The sequence below is a fragment of the Mytilus californianus genome, unplaced genomic scaffold, assembly GCF_021869535.1.
Source record: "Mytilus californianus isolate M0D057914Y unplaced genomic scaffold, xbMytCali1.0.p SCAF_26, whole genome shotgun sequence".
Lineage (NCBI taxonomy): Eukaryota > Metazoa > Mollusca > Bivalvia > Mytilida > Mytilidae > Mytilus > Mytilus californianus.
Window position 1 is genome coordinate 3673421 of NW_026262675.1, and position 23058 is coordinate 3696478.

Consider the following 23058-nt stretch of genomic DNA (forward strand, 5'->3'; position numbering starts at 1 on the left):
GCAAATCAGAAAAAACAACATTTTGATAATAACATTAATTTACAGGTTGTGATATTGTAAGCAAAATCCATGCACTTTTGTTAAAAACACTATAACAAACAAAAAATCTATTCTCTCATTTTTATATTCAATGACCTGAAACTCCAGCACAATATTTTCTTCCAAAAGGGGGGGTCAATTTTTGTTTTTTATCAATTCTATAAAATGATTTTAATTTGAAAACAAAGAATCATTTTTTTAAATAAAATTTAATTGTGTAACTATTCTATTATCTGTTGAAAATGTTCTCAATTAAAGAACAAATATTGTAGAACTTGTCAGTACTCTTACAAAGGTTTGTTGATCAAAATAAGCTCTTCTTTCTGTCTTCCTTTCTTTAATAAAACCTGCATTCCATTCTGATGCTGACTTCATAGCTTTCTGCATGTATAGTTTCATCTTGTCTTTTTCCAATTTTGGCTAAAAAGTTTAAACCAATTATAAATGTTTTTTGAAATTGTTACTAGAAAAAAGAAATAGTATACATCAATTAGACACCCACCCACAACACAAGTTTACCACAAAAAAATAGTCAGAATTCTTGACTTTAAATAATGAACAAGAACTCAAACGAGTCATCTTTAATTTGTTACAAGTTGCAGAGACAACCTAAATGACTAACTTTACATCAACAGCAAATTTCTGAATGAAGAAAAAAAATAAAGAAACCAGAACAGCCACCTAATGAGATTGATTGATTGATTGATTGATTGGAGTTAAACGCAACTTTCAGCACTGTTGGCTATTTCGGGGCGGTCAGTTTTTATGAGTGGAGTGCCTTAGGAAAACCACAGACCTTCAACAGGAAATTTCGCTTTGAGAACAGGACAAAATTAAATAAGCCAAGGGATTACTAACTGTCTCTATATCAGTTAGATTGAAGGAAGAACAAAAGATCCAGTTAAAACAACTTTAAATTAATTGTAGCAAAAACAGCAAATATATCAATCAGCTGACAATTCAGGAAATCATTTAGTAACAGTAAACTATGCTACAACAAATTGTGTGTTATTTGCTTACTTTTCATTACAGTAACATCAGGTTTGATCAACTGTGTAATGGATTCACATTCTTTTTTACATGCTAGTTCTTAAAAGACAAAATGTGTTCATACTTTAAAAGCATTTGACCTTGTATGGAGGTCAAACCAGAACATTCAGTAATTGAGGTGTGGACACATGTGACGATGAAGAACCAGAGCATTCAGTCATTAAGGTGTAGACACATGTGACGATGAAGAACCAGAACATTCAGTAATTGAGGTGTGGACACATGTGACGATGAAGAACCAGAGCATTCAGTAATTGAGGTGTGGACATATGTGACAATGAAGAACCAGAGCATTCAGTCATTGAGGTGTGGACACATGTGACGATGAAGAACCAGAGCATTCAGTAATTGAGGTGTGGACACATGTGACGATGAAGAACCAGAGCATTCACTAATTGAGGTGTGGACACATGTGACGATGAAGAACCAGAGTATTCAGTAATTGAGGTGTGGACACATGTGACGATGAAGAACCAGAGCATTCAGTTATTGAGGTGTGGACACGTGACGATGAAGAACCAGAACATTCAGTCATTGAGGTGTGGACACATGTGACGATGAAGAACCAGAGCATTCAGTCATTGAGGTGTGGACACATGTGACGATGAAGAACCAGAGCATTCAGTAATTGAGGTGTGGACACATGTGACGATGAAGAACCAAAGCATTCAGTCATTGAGGTGAGGACACTATTCACTATATAAACAGGCAGCTTTCCCATTGATGATTTTGTCATTTATAAACATACCACTTCATATTCTTTATGTTTATCAATCTTCTTCTGTTTTTCCCTCTCATGGATGACTTCACTATATTGCTGTGAACGATAATACAACAAATACCATAGCATTAATTATGTTTAACTTTCACTTACAAGATCATATGCAAGGATCTAGTTCTTTTGTTTTTCCTCCAGTACAACACAAGCACTTAATAAAAGCCCTTAAAAGGCCCTTTACTACTTCATATTTTGAAAACGTATCATTGTCATTGATACAGAGTAGCACACTGATTGAGGTTTAAGCAGTAAATAATTGTGAGAGGTACAGAGGTAAAAAGGAAGGAAAATGTGGCAGCCTCTAAAGGAAGAGGCAAATTCAAATAATCTAAGCAGAAAATAATACCCTTGACAATACTCTTACAAATATAAATCAAATTTGTACTTTGGTTTTAGTTAACACCTAGATAACAATTAATGAATTGGAACCTTTTGAGCTACAAAAACTCAGATAGGTGATTACTTCATTTCCCTGAACATAATGGTATATTTATTTCAACTTTGAATATTTCTTATTTTCTGAATGTATTAGCATACTAACTCGATATTTTTCCGGATAATCCCTTGCCATCATATCTAAAACTTCTTCACTTCTTACGGCGGTCAAACCTACAGTAAAAATTCAACAAATCTATAAAATCTGCATTTATCATAATTGAGTTATATAAGACTATCACTTGCTGTAATTGAACAGATATCATTTCAAATTGTCCCTAGAGGGTTATATAGCTAATTGACCTTATAAATAACAGCTGAATGTTTTTCAGTAATCAGCTGAATGCTTGTTTATTTACCCATTGATCACTGACTCTTAATTTGTTTCAAGAAATGGAAGCCAAACATATGTTTTAAGTAATGGAAAGTCTAATTTTAAAATCAATTTTGATTGAATTGCGTATTGTCACTAATGCAAGTGTGTTACCTTTTTATTCATTTTGCAAACGTTTCAAATGCTGTATGATGGCATTATTTTCCTGCAGGTCTATTATAATTTTATGCAGTATCATTTCTTGCGTTCCTTACTAAGTCAATATAAAGATAAATTTTCAAATTTCATTTAAAATGTCTGAATTTCACACTTAAAAAAGAATTAACTCTATTACAAGCCTTTAACAGCAATTGAAGTAATCTTTTCCTTTTAATCTTTATCTGCTTCGAGTAAAAGCTCTTACAGTCAATCTTGTATTAAGTGATCATTTAAGGAAGAGACAAAAGTGGTCTCTTACTACAGGTGGTCTTTAAATACAGGTTCACACATTTAAAAAGGAACTATTTCACCCAGTCAGCAAAATTGTCTTCCTTAGAACGGGCACCATCTACCAATTTGATACTTTTAAATGTGTTTTATTTCTAACATTTTCAGTATTGAAGGCTTGTTCCTTTACTCATTGTGCAGATACATTTATTTTTCTAGCCATGCAATATTTTCTAACCACCAGCTTTATCGTCATAATTTTGGACATTTATTTTTCTTCTGCATTCTATTGATGATTGATGTCAACAGTTCAGCTTCAAGTAATATTTAAATTAAAAAATTTATTTCATTCAAAACATTTGAATTTAAAAGTTATTTGCAATTAGCAATCTATGTCTTGGGTATAGAATTTCTGTTGTTAAACTTTGTAAAAACATTGTTTGAATAATTAATGAAGTCAAATGAATATTTTAACAAACTAAAACAGTGAAAACAAACCAAAAAAAAACATCTTTTTATTTTAAATTCTCAATGCCTTACACAAGGAAACAATAAAACAGATATTCCCCTCCTCAGAGGGCCTTAATTGTATATTATATAGATTACCAGAGGTAGACAATTTCTCACTCTTTTATACAAACCTAAATCACATTGTGTTTCTGTTACAACCAATCTGTCTCTCAGATATTCTCTTTCTTTCATATCCACTGGTCTCCTTGTTAGCTCTTTTAATTAAAGATCATTAAAAATGAACATAATAATGGTTAGCAAATTTAAAAAATGTATTCATAATTTTACATGAAACAGCAGGACTCTCAAAACATATGTTGTATGCAATGACTAATAATCTATAAATACTAAATGACAATTCTTATTTCATTATTCAACAAGAGTGCACACACTGAAATGTCTCGCCTTCTTTACTAACAATTGATTTTATGTTGATAGTCCTAAATATAAAGCTTTACTACAAGTAACACATAAACTTAACATGAAAATGAGGTCAAGGTCAGATAAACCAAACGAGAAATACATGTACACCTTACAATCATTCAATAAACCAAACATAGTTGACCTATTGCTTATAGTTTCTAAGAAACAGTCTTAACCAAGAAAACTTAACATTGACCAATGAACCATGAAAATGAGGTCAAGGTCAGATGAACCATGCCAGGCAGACATGTACACCTTACAATCAATCTATGCATTAAATATAGTTGACCTATTGCTTATAGTATCTAAGAAACAAACTTAACCATGAAAACTTAACATTGACCAATGAACCATGAATTTGAGGTCAAGGTCAGATGATACCTGCCAGACAGACATAAACAGCTTACAATCCTTCCATACAACAAATATAGTTGATCTATTGCTTACAGTTGAAGAAAACTAGACCAAAACACAAAAACTTAACACTGAGAAATGAACCGTGAAAATGAGGTCAAGGTCAAATAAAACCTGCCAGACTGACATGTACATCATAAAATATTTCCATACACCAAATATAGTTGACCTATTGCATATAGTATTAGAAAAAAAGACCAAAACTCAAAAACTTAACTTTGACCACTGAACCATGAAAATGAGGTCAAGGTCAAATGACACCTACCAGTTGGACATGTACACCTTACAATTATTCCATATACCAAATATAGTAGACCTACTACTTATAGTATCTGATATATGGACTTGACCACGAAAACTTAACCTTGTTTACTGATCCATGAAATGAGGTCGAGGTCAAATGAAAATTATCTGACGGGCATGAGGACCTTGCAAGGTACGCACATACTAAATATAGTTATCCTATTACTCATAAAAAGAAAGAAATTAACAATACAAAAAATGTTGACTTTTTTTTCAAGTAGTCAATGAACCATGAAAATGAGGTCAAGGACAATGGACAAATGACAGACGGAAACTTCTTCGTAACATAAGGCATCTATACACAAAGTATGAAGCAGCCACGTCTTCTAGCTTCTAAAATATAAAGCTTTTAAGAAATTAGCTAACCCCGCCGCCGCATGATCACTATCCCTATGTCGATCTTTCTGCGACAAAAGTCGCAGGCTCGACAATAAACTGTTGACACAGAGATATGTCTTTCCTGTGTTTATTTTTTAAAAGAGACGAATGCAAATGTTGAAGTTAAAATGGCAACACTTTGACTTGTAAACTATGCAAAAGTTTCAGTCAAAAATGAAGGACCAAATATTCACTCTGGAAATGAAATGAGCCAATGCTAAAACAACTGAAAACCAAATATGGTTGACTAAACATTAGTGGTTCCCTTTAAAGTGACCCAATTACAAACTTTAACATGTAACCTTTTCAAAAGTTTCAAAGTTAATGGACCATGACTAATAAACATGAAGGGCCAAATAATCTCCATGTAAATGAGATTTGCCAATGCTAATACAAGTGCCTACAAAATATCCTTGACTGATCATTAGTTATTCCTCTTAAAGTGACCTAATCGCTAACATTTACAATTGTTGATGTTGCTGACGCCAGAAAAGGCACCCCTTAGTGTCATGAATCATTGCTATTTTGAATAGAAAATATTCAACAATGCCTGAGAAGTAGTAATTCCTTTAATCAATATATACCAGTCAAAATAATTTGTTGTGATTCATATATATATGATGAATTCTAAATATATCTATTCTAACAAAGAATTTTACTAACACAAATGATATTTCATAAAATGACATATACCTGGAAATTTTCTTCTAAATGATTTAACATCTAAAAATTCACTGAGTTGTTCTTGTAAAAAAAACCAATCTGCTACTGCACCTTGATCCTGTGACCACTGGTATTCAAACAATTTACTGGCAGGAAATATTGGACTAAAATATGGAAAAAAACTCAATGCAGGTGTCATAAAATTATGTAGACATTAGTATGTTGCTTGTATCTTTAAGGAAAATTAGTGAATGAACATCCAAATATATCTACTACTTGTATATCTTTTCATGTTGGTGTGCTAATTTTTTTTCAAATTTTTCATTGTTTTTCATCAAACCTTGTTACTTATCACAAGATGGCAATATATAAAGTCACCAGGACTTTTTTAATAAACATTATTCAAATGAAACTTTTTTATCTAAAATTTTGAAATACTATTCTTCAGACTTGCCTATTTACTTAGTGGTAGCAAAAACTCATATGAAACTTGTAAACATGGCAGCAGTCCATATTGAAATTTTCGCATTTATGTTTATTAATTAGTTTTCACAATGCTTGCCTATTTACAAAAATGCTGGCAATATTTCACATTGGACATTCTGTCCAGGTGAGCTAATGATTCTTACTGTTTGTAACGAGGTGTATCTGCACTTCCCTGTCGAGATCTTTTAGCAGGAGTCGGTCCTGTGGATCCAGTATCAACTGTACAAGAAGCTGGTGTGGGTGGCCCTGGTGTATCAAGGCTTGGTGGATATTCTGAACAACTAGACTCTGATATCAGTGCTGCATCTACCTCCATCCCATTAACTTTTCTTTCTGGCATGAAAGTTGATGATGAATCTTCTGACAGCAAAAATGAATCATACTCAACTGTAGTCCTTGTATTCAGATTTTGTTCTCCATTGTTTTCTGTTTCATGTCTGCTGTCTTCATCATCTGATATGTCAGACTGAAGATCTTTAACATTTGACTCTTGATCTAACAATTGGCTTTCTGATTGTTTCAACTCCATTTTATCTTTTTCTTCATGATCTAAAGATTGGGTTTCTAATTGGTTCAACTCAATTTTGTCTATTTCACCATGATCTGAAGATTGAGTTTCCGATTGTTTTGACACAATTTTATCTATTTCCATTTCAGATTCTTCTCCGTCTTTATCAGACACAACTGGGTTTTCCAAATTAGCTATATTTTCCAAAGTTTCATTTTGTACATCCTTTACAGTAATTTTGTTAGAAGTTTGGTCATTAACAGAACCAGAAGTATTTGATAAATCTTGTTCTATATTTTTACTAGAGCAAGTTGCTGACATTTGTACATCAGATTGAGTTACATGTAGGAATTTATTTTGATCACTAGAAATATCATCTACAGATTTGTCTGCTACAATAGCTTGTTCCTTTGAAATTTCACTGTTATCGTGTGATTCAGAGTAATTGTGGGTCCCTCTTTCTATATCCCTCAAATGACCATCAGACTCTTCCTTTTTAGAAGTAGTACATGGGCTGTCAGTCTGATTTGAAGCTCCCAACTCTTGTAAATCCACAACTTTTGAACTGTTCTTATCAACAGCATTTTTCTTTTCCTTATTTTCTGAGGTTTTTGATAGTTCTACATTTACACGTTCAGTGCTTTCTTTAGATTGTATCATGTCATTATTCCCTAAAAGCCTTAATTCAGATCTGGTCTCATTAGTAGATTCAAACATTTCAGGAATGTTTATATTTTCTTGGTTGTCATTTTTCACAGTAACTCTACTGTCAGTATTTTCAGATTCATCTTGATCTGATTCAGTATCAATAGAAACTTTATTAGCAATATAAATATTATCACTGTCTGTGACTGCGTTCATATTGGTTTTATCAACAGTACTCAAGCATGTGGTCTCAATATCCATACCAGGATTTACATTAGTAGTTTTTTGTAAAGTAATAGGATCAGGGATTTCCCTTTTTTGCGCATTTTCAGATAAACCAAAATCAGATTTTGGTTGTTCTTTAGTAACATGTACTTGTTCACATTCCTTTTCAGAACAATCATAGTCCTTTATTTCGTCTGCCTTCTTACTTTTTGTTATATCAGTACTAATGTCAACAAGTGTCTCTTCCTCTATATTTGATTCAGGCTTTGATATTTTTTCCAGACACTTTTCAGATTCAATATCAACTTTCAAACTTGCTACAGAGGTCTCATTTTCTTTCTGGATATCTTGTTCCATCCCTTTTTGTTCAACCTTTTCATCACCTTCTGGTATATTCATATCCTTAAAAGGATAAGAAAAAATTATATAAGTCTACATGTATATTAGTTATGATAAGTAGTTAAGCTTTATTTTGGCAAGGCATCATTTACTATTATTGAACTACATGTACATGTACAGATATTTTCAGCTAATTAGCTATATGGTAGAAAGTGTATCATGAAATCAGTGTTTTGAGATTTGATGGAAATTTTCATTTTGTCAAAATCAAATTCCATCATTCTAAGATATATGCAAGGTAAATCTGACCTTATGGTCTGTTTATCATATGGTATATTTATCAATTGAAATTCAACTTTTAACTAACTTTCAGTAAAGTACTCTGTATTTTGATCTTTTGTTGTTTGTGCTTAGTAGAGTTCTGATGTATAAGTCCTTTTCCACCAGTGTCACAGTTTGTTCTAATGTTACACCACTGTTCTCAGTTAAGGGGACTAAACATGCAGGTATTTTGCTCATTGAAAATTATACTATAGTATAAAATTTACATCCTTGTCATTTGGCCTTTAGGTAAATAGTTGTCTCATTGAAATCCTTCCACATGTCCTTCTTTTATCTTTTTAATACAACTACATGTACTAACACCCAACCTGGCCCATAACCAGCTTTTACCTCAGAGTTGATGGCATGATATTCCTTAACAAGAAAGTCTTGTGCATACATCTGATCTATCTTCTGATCACACCTGGATTTATAGTTCATATGTTAGGACCCATGTGTTTCCTTTTTTAAATAACAGATATCAAATTGTTGCCCATTTTGGTGTTACAGATATATAGTCTTAAACATTTATTATTTGTTCCTGCAGAAGGTGTAAAAATAAACAAAATTGGGTTAGACATGTTAGATCTGTGAGATGTCCCTCTCATGTAACAATTGTATTGTATTGATTGAAAAGTATATTAGGACAAAAGACAAATTAACGGTGTAACTGAGTTGACAGTATATGAATAACACATAGCTGAAAGGGTGATAGAGCAGATTGTTACCCCAAGAAAACATTGTCAACTGGGTGAAGCCAATCAAGGGGTACCAATCTGCTCTATCACCCTCTCAGCTATGTGTTATTTAATTTATTATACTGAATGTTCTATCATTATTGACGTCACATGCACATTACAGTTATTAGAAAAACAACAGAAGTGATGCATGATATATTTTTTATTTTGACAGTGTATGAAGACGCTCTGAGGACATAACGTAGAACTTTATTATTGTTTTCAATTTATTAGTAAAAATTCAATGCTTGTCCTTTAAATTATCAATTTTTGATTGGTCTGCATGAGAGGGTGATATTAAAAAAATGTCACCCGCTGAGCCATGGGATAGAGTTAATTATCTCCCTCGTATTAGCCAATCAAAATCTGGCATTCTAACGTGAAGTATAATAATATCAAATGTAATTCAAGTGTTTTTTTTATTTTACCATCATATGCAGTGATAAAAGTCCCCATCATATTCCAAAAAGATTTGATCTTTCTGAAAGACAAAATGCATTTAACAGGTTGGGAACAACCCCTCAATGTAATGACTATCCCTTTTATGAGAGATACATTTCAATTGATAAAAATTTTTTTTTTTTTAAAACCACTTCTTAGTACAAATGAGCAAATATTTATATTATTTGAAGAAACTTTTCCCAAAGAACTATACATCTAACTGGTATTATATGGTCAAAACAGGTCCAAGAATTTTGCTATATTCCTCTTCTTCTTCCTGGTACGGGAAAGACTCCGGTGCCGGTATGTGGAATATCCCGAAACTGTGGCGCTATGTACATGCAAATGGATGTCGAAAATTTTGTTATAATAAAATAAAAATATTTGCCACAGTTCAATTACAATTTAAAATAACATTAGTTGTAGCTTAATGTTAAACATATTCACATTATGTACAGTGGCTTAAATACACTAATTAATTAGCCAGACTAGAACCTTCAAATGTTAAGGTGGAGATACCACCTTTGAAGGATTCTAGGGAGGGTGACATGCAAATTGTTTCTGGGAGATCGTTCCAGACAGCAATAGTACTTGGGAAAAAAGATGATTTAAAAAAGTCTTTATTTGTATATATATGTCGAAATTTATGTAGGCCTCTAGTTCGCCTGTCAGATTGTGTCAGGACGTCATTAGTGACTTCGACCAACCCCCCATTAATCTTATAAATCAAGACAAGCTTAGCTTTTGTTCTACAGGATTGCAAGTTTTCCCATTTTAGTTTGTTTAACATACCAGTGACAGCGCCTGATGATCTATCGTTATAGTCATTAAAAACATATCTTGCTGCCTTACACTGTATCTGCTCAATTTGGTTTATTTGGCTTTGTTTGTACAGATCCCAAACTGGTGAGGAGTACTCGACGGTCGGACGCACAAGTGATGTGTACGTGTACAGTTTTTCATGTTTCTACGTAAAAAACCTAGTGTTTTATTTGCCTTTGGAGTTATATTATTAATATGGGGCCCCCAATCAAGATCATTGCTTATTGTAACTCCTAGATACATTTTGTACTTGCTGTCTTTGACAGATTCAGGTACATGGTTATGTAATTTATAAAGAAATAAATTAGTTTTGGACTTTTTAGAAATATTTATGACATAGCATTTTTCAGGATTAAATTTTATTTGCCATTCAGATTCCCAATTTTCAAGGCTTGATAGATTTTTTTGGAGTGCTTGAGACTCATTTATATTATTTGATGTTTCATAAAGTAAACAGTCGTCAGCAAAAAGACGAACCTTACAGGAGACATGCTCAGGTAGGTCATTTATGAATAACAAAAATAAAGTTGGGCCTAATACTGGGCTTATATCTTCTTTATTATTAACCCTTTTACCGATAGCTGCCCAGACAGAAGCTACTCTGAGACGATGGCTTCCCTGGCTACTATTACTCAAGTGGGAGATCTTCATAATAAAGTCAATAAAAACTTGTCTGTAGTTATTTGTGTCTTTATTCATTCACTAACACCATGTTCACAGTTTTGTTCATGTTTTGATAATTTTTTCTTCATAAAATATTCAAATTTTCAAATTTTCGGCATTATCTAGGTGAAATTCTCAAAATTCTGCTCTTTGACCCAAAATCGTAATTTTTTAACCCAAAACGGCAAAATTTTGAAAAATTTAATGAGGCTGTACAAATTCCTTACACTGAACGATGTCCATTCCAAGTGTTTTGTACATAAAACGACATTTTATGTAAAAAAAGTATACTAGTTTGGCTTCAATTCTTCCATATTCTTTCAAAAAAAATGTTCCCTCATTTCAAATTCTCGTAAATTCTGTAAATTTCCTCTGATTTTGACACGGTTTTCAACAAACGGAAGCGCCATGTTTACACTTTCATCCGGGTATTCAACAAAGAAAGATAACTCCTGTTTGCACTGTTTTGAGCGGGAAATATAAAAGAGGTATTCTGATCCCGGTAAAACGGGACTCATCATCAGCTGTCTGAAGCGTGATTCCCGGTAAACTTGGACTCATCGGCGAAAGGGTTAAGAATAAGTGGACCCCTCTTTTAGAAAAGTTGTTCCAAATATAATAAATTTTTCCCTTTTTAAGTTAAAAAATCTAAATTTTTCTTTTTTCTGTTTTACAACAGTAAAATGACCCCTTGTCTCAGGGACAGTCTCTCAGTTAAGGGGTATCCCTCATTTGGGGGGGGGGGGGGGGGTGTTGTTCCCAACCTGTTTAACTTTTAAATATCTAGTGGAAGCTATAGCTTAAATCGTTTCCAACTGTACTGGTTTTTCTGTACTCAAGAGTAATTTTCGAGGTGTAAGCAAAGCTATGTTTGCCCATTCATTATGATGAACCTTAACAAACCAAAATTTTTTAAATTTGGATATAATATCCAAATTTTAAAATATGCGATCATGTCACAGGTTTAACAATGTTCAAGCGCAGAGAAAATCCGTTGTTCATGCATTTGTGAGCATATAAAAAACAATTTGTCTCAAATAACTTTAAATAAAGCATAATGTTTTAAAAAGCTTTCCATTTGTTTGGTTGTATTTACAGTTCTTTGTTCTGCGCTTTCGATTTTGCCGGTTCCATCGTCAGCCATTTTCGACGCTTCAAAATTTATCTCCGACGAAAAAGAGTTATCAGCTTCATGTTTTGTCTATATTATAAATATCAATTGCAGATTCAAAACAAAAAAAATATAAGAAAACTGTATGAAATGGAATTTATCTAATCTACCTATTAAAGGAAAATTAAGGATTTGAATTCAAACATTATATACAATTTATTTTATTACGTTACGAAGGGAGATAATTATTTGCTGTTGACTGGCCATTTGCAACAAGCCAGAAAGGTCACGGAATAGGGACACTGGCTACCCAAATGACGGGTGGGATGTCCATTTTACGGAATGTGGTATGATGATGTATCGTACCATGATAATCAACGACTAGGGCCTGGTGAAAACAGGTTTGATTTATTCCATATTTGCACAAAATGTACAATATTTCTATTCATTTTTTTTTAAATATTATATGAGATATAAAATTATTTCTTAAGTGAAGCCACATAGAAAATTTTAGCTGAAAAAAGTTAAGAGAAGATATAAAAGGATATTTCGAAGGCAATATATGAATGAAATGTGACGATACTAAAGGAGAACACGTTGGATGATCTATTGGACGTTGAACTTATGTGCACATCTTTTTAAGCAAAATAATTAATATAAAATTTTGGAATTTACGGAAAAAGTTTTTTCTGAAAATTTAATTGAATATAAATTAATTGTTCTTTTTTGCATCTATTTATTTTAAGAATAAAAAAAATGACTGTCATATTTGAATAGTAAATCAAATTGTTATTTTATTGAAAATTCACTACTCATTTGTTAGTTTTTTAAGATTAATGAATAAAAAAAACTATTTAACCGTTGAGCCATAAGTCCATATGAATGTTTGAGTGAAGTTTATATGAATTATGAAAGAAAATATATGGATAAAACCACAAGAGTTGAAATATTAAAACAGAAAGTAGCCTGTGTTTAACCTGATTTAAAACTCACCCTCTTCTCAAATATACACAAATTACTATATACCCTGTTTCCCCGTTAGTGAAATTAATGTCGAAATGTAATAATTTTTCACAAATTTACAATCCCCACTTATTTATAGTCATAGAAAAGATTGAATTTAACCAGCCTAAAATTCGGAGGCGCCATTTTCTTAAATGTTCATGATCAGTTAGCTCTGTCCTTCTTATATTATGTTAGTTATAGAAATAAAAGATATTAAGCACTACCAGTAGCCTCAAAATAGCCAATTGATTCCTTTTTTGTTCAGACATTCAGTGAGACCTGAACACGTCTGTGACAGTTTTTTTTTCTTATAAAATAAGAAGATATGGTGTGATTGCCAATATGAGACATCTTTTCATCACAGTGACAACAACGTTTACAATTAAAATAAACCCATTATATTTATCAATATATTCTGATTTATAGCAAAATCAAACTTGCAACTGCATGATAAGGTCTTAGAGCTCTCTTGTTTGCTTGGATTAAATACAATCCTAGAAATCTAAAACTATATCCACATCTACCAGGATTCATTCAAGAGTTACGTAGTAATTCAGGTTTCTCATTATGTCAGATTCTTCATCTGAAGTAAGATTGGGATCTTAAAAGTAGATTTTTAAGTTCATACATTCTTGATCTCTCAGTTGAATTAGCTAATAAATATCGATAACTTAAACGTGTGTAGTATGAGCTATTATGCATAATAGAACATTCGAAATATGATAGAATGTTTGCCCGACCCCCATTTGTTACACACGAATATATTTTTTTCTTTAAAAGATATGCTATATTCATTTCAGAACTGATAGGGTTGTCTCAATAAATATGGATGATATTTTGAATTGAATATTCATTCGTTTATCAATCTGTCATTAATTCGCAAGTGCGAAAAGGTCTAAAGAGACACCTCCAATTGAGCCTCAAACGTCTGCCCTATGATATCTTATGTCTGCATGTTAGACTACACCAATGCATGTCACTAACATTATTCATGTGACGCTGCACAATTTTCTAGGTTAAAGTTTACCTTCACTGCACAAATGTGCATATATACATACATGTATAGTGTTCATATGGTAAACGCAGACAGGGAAGATTATTTACCTACATTGTGATAAATTTCATTCATTTACACATTATCTATTACTGAAAACATATAGATCTTTCAAAATATATCAATTACGGTCAATTGGAGTAAACCTACAAGGACATTAGTGTATTGGGTTTTTAGAAAACGAATTGTAAACACGAAACGATTTTTTTATTTATAGAGTTTGTGTATTTGTTTACAGTTGATATTTGTACAAGTGTTGTGCAGTAGTATTTGCATTGTGGGAATTTGTTGTGGCGCATTCTTTTTAGCGTGTTAGCAAGGGTGTACATGGGTGGGTGTTGTTAATTGATGTTTTGTAGAGAAAGAGTTTCCCGTTCAAAATGAAGCGTTGAGTGTTTAATTATTATATTGAGATATAATTTAGTTGAAAAATATGATACGTTAGTTAGATATAACCAGTATTATCAGATACTGCCCAGTATGAAATCGTTTTTGTTGTATTATTACGCCTGTAAATGTCCCGAGATACCATCTGAAGACAGTTTTCCATTTTCAATCAAAAGTCGATTTTCTTTGTACACATTTGTATACATTTTAGGCTATGATTCTGAACTATTGTCTGAAAAATAAAAAAAATATATTACATCACAGCTTAAGAGATATCTTGAAATGCAAAATTTATTTAAGTTTAAATGAAGATCAAAAACATAAGTAGAGGTGGCGTTTCACAATAAAACAAAAGTAAATAATTACGAATAAAAAGCGGCTTATATGAAAAAGTGCCCAACAAAGGCCGTACTTTGACCTATAATGGTTTACTTTTACAAATTGTGACTTGGATGGAGAGTTGTCCCATTGACACTCATACCATATCTTCTTATATCTACTAATTATACTAAAGTCATAGGAAATTTACAAAAACAGGGATTTCCATCATAACCAAAACCCTCACTCTGTCACAGAAAGACAAGGCGACACTTTTTCCGGAGTGGTATTGCATGAGCATTCTATGCCAATCCAGAGACCAGCTTTCTTTCCATCATTTATTTTCTTTATGCTCTTCTTGTACTTATGATTTTTATATCTGTATACGAGAAATTATCTGTTCACCAAATAGAAGCGGGGTGAAGTTCCTGTAGCAGGTTAAACAAAAGCAGCTGAATATATTTTATTGATATATAGATATATTATGTAATGCATTGTTATTTTAGATGTGATTTTATACTTTTGTTATCAGTTTACGAAGTTCACTGACTTATAACGAATTATCATAAAAGTATAACATATTGATATAATGCAACATTTATTAACATATAATCGATACTAGGAAGACATGAAAGTTTAGGTCATTGGGCACAACGATAAATATGCCCTCTCATAATGTTCACGGCAAAATGTAGGACAGAAATTTATAATAAAAATAGAATAAATAAAAAAACCCGGTTTTAAAATATAAAATTGTCATCTGATGAATTTTCAATTTAAGTGTTATAAAAGACACTTATTTCCTTAAAAAAAAAATTTTCTTGCTCATATTTGATAATTGATAATAAAAAAAAATAAAAATACCAATTAAACGTTTCGTTTTGTCCCACAATGTTTTGAAGAAAAAAAACCTTGAAGACAAGAAAATTTTGATGGACAGATTGAAGGGAAAAATTAAAACACAAATCAAACGTCTTTATTTTGTCCCACAAAGTTTTAAAAGAACTGTGAAGACAAGAATGTTTTGATATTTAAGAATGTCAGGATAGTGAAATATGGCCACGATGTTCAATGACAATGATGTAAAATTATCTCACATATATAAAATGTTATTCTAAATATTTTTATTGAATATCAACATAATCATTTAAAGTTATATTTTAAGATCCCAAACCTCTAGAGATAAAAAATCAAAATAATTCAGGAAATTATCGAAAAATTGAGATGCGTTTTTTTATCATTTGAAGGTGACAAATCTTTACATGTTTATGCCATTACATGGTGTGGAATTATTTTTAAATACACACTGTTTTTTTTAAGTACACAATGTTTTTTCACTCGATATTTTTTTAGTAACTCTTCATTTTAAATTACCAACCTTTGTAAGGAAATTCTTATTATTTTATTCTGTCGAATTTTCTAGATTATTTTTCAGAGAAATTGTTGCCAGTATAAATCGCAACCATTTTTTTTTGTCGTTATATTTTAGTTTTAGGCAAGTTTTCATATAAGAGAATGGAGGCTTGCTTTGAATAAAATCGTCTTCGAAAACCATGATGATAAAATCAGCGAAATCTCCGATTGTTATAAATAGTCCAATCCTGTCCCAAGTCAGGAGCCTGTGAATTAGTGGTTGTTGTTTGTTGCTATATATTTATGTTTGTTTTTCGTTTTTTTGTTTTGTACATACATTAGGCTGTTATATATCTCGTTTGAATTGTTTTACATTTGTCATTTCGGGGCCTTGTATAGCTTGCCATGCGGTATGGTGTTTGCTCATTGTTGAAGGCCGTACGGTGACTTATAGTTGTTATATTCTACATCATTTGGTCTCTGGTGGACAGTTAACTCATTTCCAATCATACACATCTAATTCTTCTTATTTTTATATTGCATATAAATGCAAAACTGACAACTGACCAAGCCTGTGTAACGCAACTTTAAATGTATTGTTGATAATTTCACTTAAATATAGCATGTGTGACAACTCAAAAACAATTATAATCAGCTGTTGTCTGCACTAAATATTGTACAGATACAATGCACATATTTCTTAGTTTTTAGATTCAACTTTTTATTTAACTAAAAAATTATGTCGTAGACACACGTGTGCATTACACACAAACATAGATATCAATACAATACATACTGATTTATAGCATGTAAAGCAAATTTTATGGTAAGGTATTTTTTGCAAATAGTTTTATATTGAATTTCTATAAATTCCGTTTTGGCCCAGTTTGTATATTTAGTGCAAAATTGAAGTGCTTTTGAGTAACAGATACCCTTTACGTTCCAAGAATATCAAGCCAGCCAAATAACTGCGATTTTTACATCGCATTGTTTCCAAATGATTTTATTTGTTAAAACATCTTAAAGATTGTTTATTAACTTTAATTTTTGTATAGATATATACGTGTGTGTTATGTTGTAAGAATCCCCCCTATATACATGGATTGTGAAATCTTTTTTTTAAAATCCTCTTTTCGAAAAAAAAATATGGTTTGGGTATCACTTCTGTCCGACCGTTACGTTTTCTAAGCAACTGCTGATCCCATGTCATCTATATCGTTTTACTGTTAAATTATGTGATATGAGTTTGATAACCAGGATACAAAATCATGCAAAAAATATAAAATACTGCACCAAGAGCGCAACATACGCCTGTCATATGCATTTTGAAATCGTTGCAAGAATTAAATGGAATATTGTTGATTGCATTAAATCAGGAGTCAGTAAAACTGCCCTTTAGAAAAACAGAAGAACAAAGTAAGAGCATATATTGATTATGACTACAGAAGAAAACTAACAGAGAACCTCGTACAGTTTAATGCGAAGAAGAAAACAGTCATGAAAACGATTCATGAGAGGATAATAGCACCTTCATGAAGCACTCCTCGTCTACGTTTCCCATTAATGCATATATTTAGACGAATAGTAAACGCGACAGAGGTTAGGGAAAACTCTCACACTTTTCCTTTATATATAGTATCAGTTAATTTGCCTTGCGTTTTTGTTACGGGGAGGCTGAAGGGGGATAGAGATAGGGCTTCGTACCAAAATCAATCCCAACTTAATATACCATAGAATATGTTGAAACTATTGACCCGTTTGCTTTTCATATGAGGAATAATTTAGTGATAGAAAATAAATACAGTAAGAACCTATTTTCTTTCTGTTGAATTCCTATACAAGCAAATCTTGTAAATCACAAAATATCGATATAATTTGAAGTATAAGAAAATCCACATGCAGTTGTGTCCTGAAATACGTATCGTAAGATTTGAAGAATAAACGTTTTATTGCTTATTTTTCGTGAATGCACCATTAACCGTAGATATTGGGTTTTTTCTGTCAAACCATCATACTTCCAAGAAATATTAGAGCAAAATGAAAAGTTATTCTAGGAAAACATTTTTTACTAAAGGATAACGTTAAAAGATTTTTATTACAAACTCAAGCTTTAAAATAAGCTGAAAGTTCATATTTTTATTGTATTCATATTTTACTCTATTCATTACTACTTGAGAGCATGACGATACGTACTGAAAATGGGTATAGAATGACTGACTATTTCTAGACCATGTAGATCCCCACAAACAACTTCTTAATAGACAGGAAATGTAACCAGAACACAAAAAGTAGAAAATAAACGTCTCCCATGTCTATTTCTTTTCGTCTTTTACACTGAAAAAGAGGCTTGGTATAGAGAATGTACATGTTAAACGGGAGACAAAAAGTCCCATTAAATTACTGAAAAAGATAAAAAAAAAAATGGACACTTAAAAATAATTTTGCTATAATTAAATGGGATCTCAATTCCAAATTTATTAAATGTATACTTGTTCTGTGTAGGATAAAAATGCATTTTTGTAGGTTTTTTTATAAATGAAATATAAGTATAAAATTAAGGTCTACTATAAAAATCGAAGAAGATTAAAGTGGTAGGGCCAATTTGCTTTGAATTTATTTAACACTAGATCCATGTTTAATAAGTTGTTCAATTTTTACTAAAATTCACAGTATAACTTCATGTTTGAACTTTTTTTAAGTTTCTAACGATATTGTAGCGTTCTGTTTACTTGTGACTAAATTATTTATGTCCGCATTGGCTCAAAACTACAATTTTGATAGGTTTTGACAATTTGTCCTCGTGGTATCTTTCCGCATCATTGTTTTGGTTACCCCACCCCTCACCCCTAAAACAAATGAAAAGGAAAGACCATTCTTAACCAAAACCAAAATTGATTCTTCCTGAGGTAAAGCTATATATTGTCTTACATATAAACATAAATTCAAACATTTATAGTTCGCTATATTGAGCTTTAGTAGGTCCAGGGTTGACAAAATGTGAAACACTTTATAAGAAATAGCCAAGTAGGTTTTAACAACAAATTCTGATTTTGATCTGGGAGTGAAACTTGCGTAGGAGAAAGCGACCTACCTCATTCTAAAAATATAAATAAAAACAAACGAATAAAAAAGCCAGAATTTCTAAGACATTTTGAGTCTTTTCAACCCATTAAAATCTGCGCGAAGATTCGCATACTATATATAACATGTGTATGGCGAAATCTACTGTAGATAGCTGAACTATTTTGTTTGTAGTATTATAATTATCACGAACCAGTAAAACCAAACTTTTACCATTATACGATATTATTAACCAGTTCGAGTTCAGCTATACATATATATATATATAGATATAATGATTATATATTTCAAACACATTTTTGACTAATTATGAGCGTTGTATATAGGTGTATAAGGGACAAAGTACATGTTCATAAACTAATTTGATATTCAACTGCATTTTGACAAAATTATATGAGAAATTTGTAATTTCCATACGAAGAAACTTTTTTTTCAGTTGACAGCAGCTGCATAAATGTGCTTGACCTTTGACCAAAAACAGAATATATATAAGGAAACCATTAAATCTCCTTTAGATCAAACAAGAAGTGCTTTCATGCGTTCATTGGTAGTTTTAACCAATGAATAACAGGTATATGAATGAAAAAAAATAAGGTAAACATACTAGACAGCAATCCAACAACAAACTTAAATTAACCCAAATAGACGTGTAGAAGTTATAATGCGGTCTTCAGCTATGGCTATGAGCCCGGCTCACCTTATGACCGTATACAACAATATCTAAACAGATCCGAGTCTAGACAAGTAAGTTCAACAAAGACTATCACATATTTGATACTAACACCAAAATTCTCAATAGACAAAAACATGAATACTATTGCTTGCATATTCTAGTTTATTATTATTATTATTATTATTATTATTATAATTATTATTATTATTATTATTATTAAGTCAAAATTCACTTTCAAAAATAATTAGTATATTAGTATATCATTAGTTGAAATAAAATTATCCGGTAACATATCTGAAATGTTTAAGGAGCATTCCAAGGTAGTAATGGGGACTAGAACTGCTTGTATGCATTTCATTTGTTTGATTCATACCAAAATTTGAAATAAAACAAAACACAATGCACACATAATAAAGATAAGGAATGCCTCATCGTCCTTATTGTAATGGTGTGGTGTTAGATATAAATGTCAAAATATTTCTTAAATCCCTAAACTGTTACACATGCTATTTGCACTCGATATTGTGCAAAAACTGTAATACTAAATAGTGAAACTGCATGTCGATGGGGTACACCTACGACTACATGTAGTTGTTAAAGGGAAATAATTATAACAACGAGGTTTATTTGGCTGGTAGTTTACCAATACGTCAAGTCAGACACCCTCAGAAAACATTTCAACCATAAATTTACACATAATTAATAGCTGAACAAGTGTTTGAAACCTGTTACTATTATTAATGATATAGAAGCCATCATACTGTATATAAGCTTTACGAGAATTTGGATTAAAACGAAAAAGTTCACCAACCACAAATTTCAAAGATAGAAATAAAGGTTCTGATGAAAATTATTATTGAGTGTGTTACATTTCAATGTAGTATGGCTTTAAATTTCGGGAAACATTCTAAGTTCTGTAGCAGGGCAAATTCTATGTTTGTTTTGGTAATATAACGTTGGATGATTAGCCACAATCAGGGCCTGCCAGAATTTTAGCGTAAGTTCTATTGCTTCACTTGTTGTTTGAAATTATATGTTAATGATTTAAACTTAACTGGTGGCTTCATGTTTTCGTTGTGTTCTACGTATCAAATGTCGTTCTTTATAAATCTTTAGAGAAACGTAGGATACATATTCCAGTGAGAACGACGCGCGCACCTTTTACTGAAATAACCTTCATCAGGAACAGTCGAGATAAAAATTCTGGAAAGCCAAAAATATAATATAACGTTAGAAAACATAGAAAGTAAAAGGTTTGAGGTTAATATGATTGTTTGACTTACCACAATCATACTTTATATTAAAAACTAGTAGCCCAAAACCAAAAATATTCACCATAAGAAATGCTCTTGTCCCCGAGGAAGTTAGGAATTTACAGTTCATATGTATCATTTAAATCATATCAGTGCCTAAGCATTGGTCACGAGACGATATTACCTTCGGGGATTGGTAGTCCAGCAGCGGTACCGACTCAGTAGTAGTTTAAAAACGTAGGATAGCGATCATTATGACTGTCATTCTTCTAGATAGAATACTACTAATTTTTATTTCAATGTTTTGCGTTTTAACACTAATAAGGATGGATTGATTACTTTGCTACCAATCTCTATTGAAATGTGGCATAACTTATCCTATGCCGCGAGAAGTATTGAAAATAATTACTTTGCTACATTCTGTATGGTGATTGTATATTCATCGAAGATCTCCCATATACATGTACGTGTGTTTTGTCATTATGGTGTTATAGATAAACATAGTACGAAACTTCCCACTGTCAGCCTCTGCCCTATAAGTTATTGAAACATATATTACTGATGCTAAACATGCAGATAGTTCGTATCCTTTATCTGACATAAATGGCATATGTGAGCTTTTCTCATCATGTTACGCCTGACGTCGTCATATCACTTTTTAGCTCAAAGGGCCAAGTGAGCTTTTCTCATTACTTGGCGTCCGTCGTCTGCCGTTGTAGCACGTTAGCTTTTACCAAAATGTTCTCCTCTGAAACTACTACGTCTTATAACCCATTTTACCACAATCACCATTGGAGTATCTAATAATGTGTCCGATGACTCGCCTGCCAACCAACATGGCCGACATGGCTAAAAATAGAACATAGGGGTTAAATGCAAATTTTATTTATTGTCTTGAAAATCGCTGACAGGGGTAAATATGTTCTGGATGTTGAGATATCTTCCTATTGTTTATTTAAATCAAAACTGCCAGGCGACTCATTATTGGAGTTATTGCCTTTAAATGGCGATTTTTATCATTTGTTTTTGGAATTTTTGCCCAATATCTTAAAAAGACTAATAGATAGATAGAAACTTAAATAGCAAAAATTATCAGCAAGACAAGATATCTAAATAAATCAAAAGGACTGAAATCGTCCGACAACTCCTTCTTGAAGTTATTGCATCTCTTTGATTACGTTTTTTCTGACCAATTTTTAGTGTTTTTGCCCATTATCTTGAAATGTATAATAGATAGAGAGACACTTTAAATAGCAAAAATGACTAGCAAGACAAGATCTACAAATAAGATCACAAGGCCGACGCCCGTAATCGCCAGACAACTCTTTATTTGAGTTTTTGCCCTTTTATTGTGCTTTTTACCATTTTTTTGCGTTTTTGTCTATTATCTTAAAAAAAAACTATAATAGATAGATAAAAAATAATCAGCAAGATAAGATCAACAATTAAGTAATGGCCAACATCGTCAGTGGACTCCTCATTTGTGTTATTGCTATTAAGTGACGATTTTTAGTGTTTTTGCCTATATTATTAAAAAAAAACTGTAATACATAGATAGACACTTTAAATAGCAAAAAAATATCCGCAAGAAAATATCTATTTCTGATTAAATACAGATCCTGTGTCCAAGCTTTGCTGACAAGCTTGAACAAAGGAACTGTATTTCAATCAGTTTGGAAAAGATCTACAAATAAGTCAGCCGAAATCGTCAGTCGACTTCTTATTGGAGTTCTTGTTCTTCAATGATAATTTTTACGAATTTGTTTGCATTTTTGCTTATTATCTTGAAAACTTTAAAAGATAGATAAACACTCAAAAAGAACAGTAAGACAAGATCTACAAATTAGTCAAATTTTGCTGAAATCGTTAGTAGACTCCTTATA

General features: G+C 31.8%; 2 protein-coding genes across 3 annotated transcripts in view; one reads left to right on the top strand and one right to left on the bottom strand.

Moving 5' to 3' along the window:
- The window catches only part of LOC127732713 (uncharacterized), a 35914-nt gene extending 23829 nt beyond the window's left edge, over positions 1-12085 (bottom strand). For both annotated transcript variants that reach the window (XM_052241894.1, XM_052241893.1), the window contains exons 1-7: positions 12037-12085; positions 6383-8019; positions 5784-5917; positions 3704-3787; positions 2409-2476; positions 1838-1906; positions 331-459 (exon numbers count right to left, since the gene is read on the bottom strand). In XM_052241894.1, the coding sequence (XP_052097854.1) occupies positions 331-459; positions 1838-1906; positions 2409-2476; positions 3704-3787; positions 5784-5917; positions 6383-8019; positions 12037-12084 (2169 nt within the window). In that variant the 5' untranslated portion in view covers position 12085. The remainder of the gene's footprint in view (positions 1-330; positions 460-1837; positions 1907-2408; positions 2477-3703; positions 3788-5783; positions 5918-6382; positions 8020-12036) is intronic.
- A 203-nt stretch (positions 12086-12288) lies between these two features.
- Positions 12289-23058, top strand: part of LOC127732729 (uncharacterized) — a 38176-nt gene continuing 27406 nt past the window's right edge. Inside the window, exon 1 of the mRNA XM_052241921.1 lies at positions 12289-12452. The gene's annotated coding sequence lies outside the window, so the exon portion shown is untranslated. The remainder of the gene's footprint in view (positions 12453-23058) is intronic.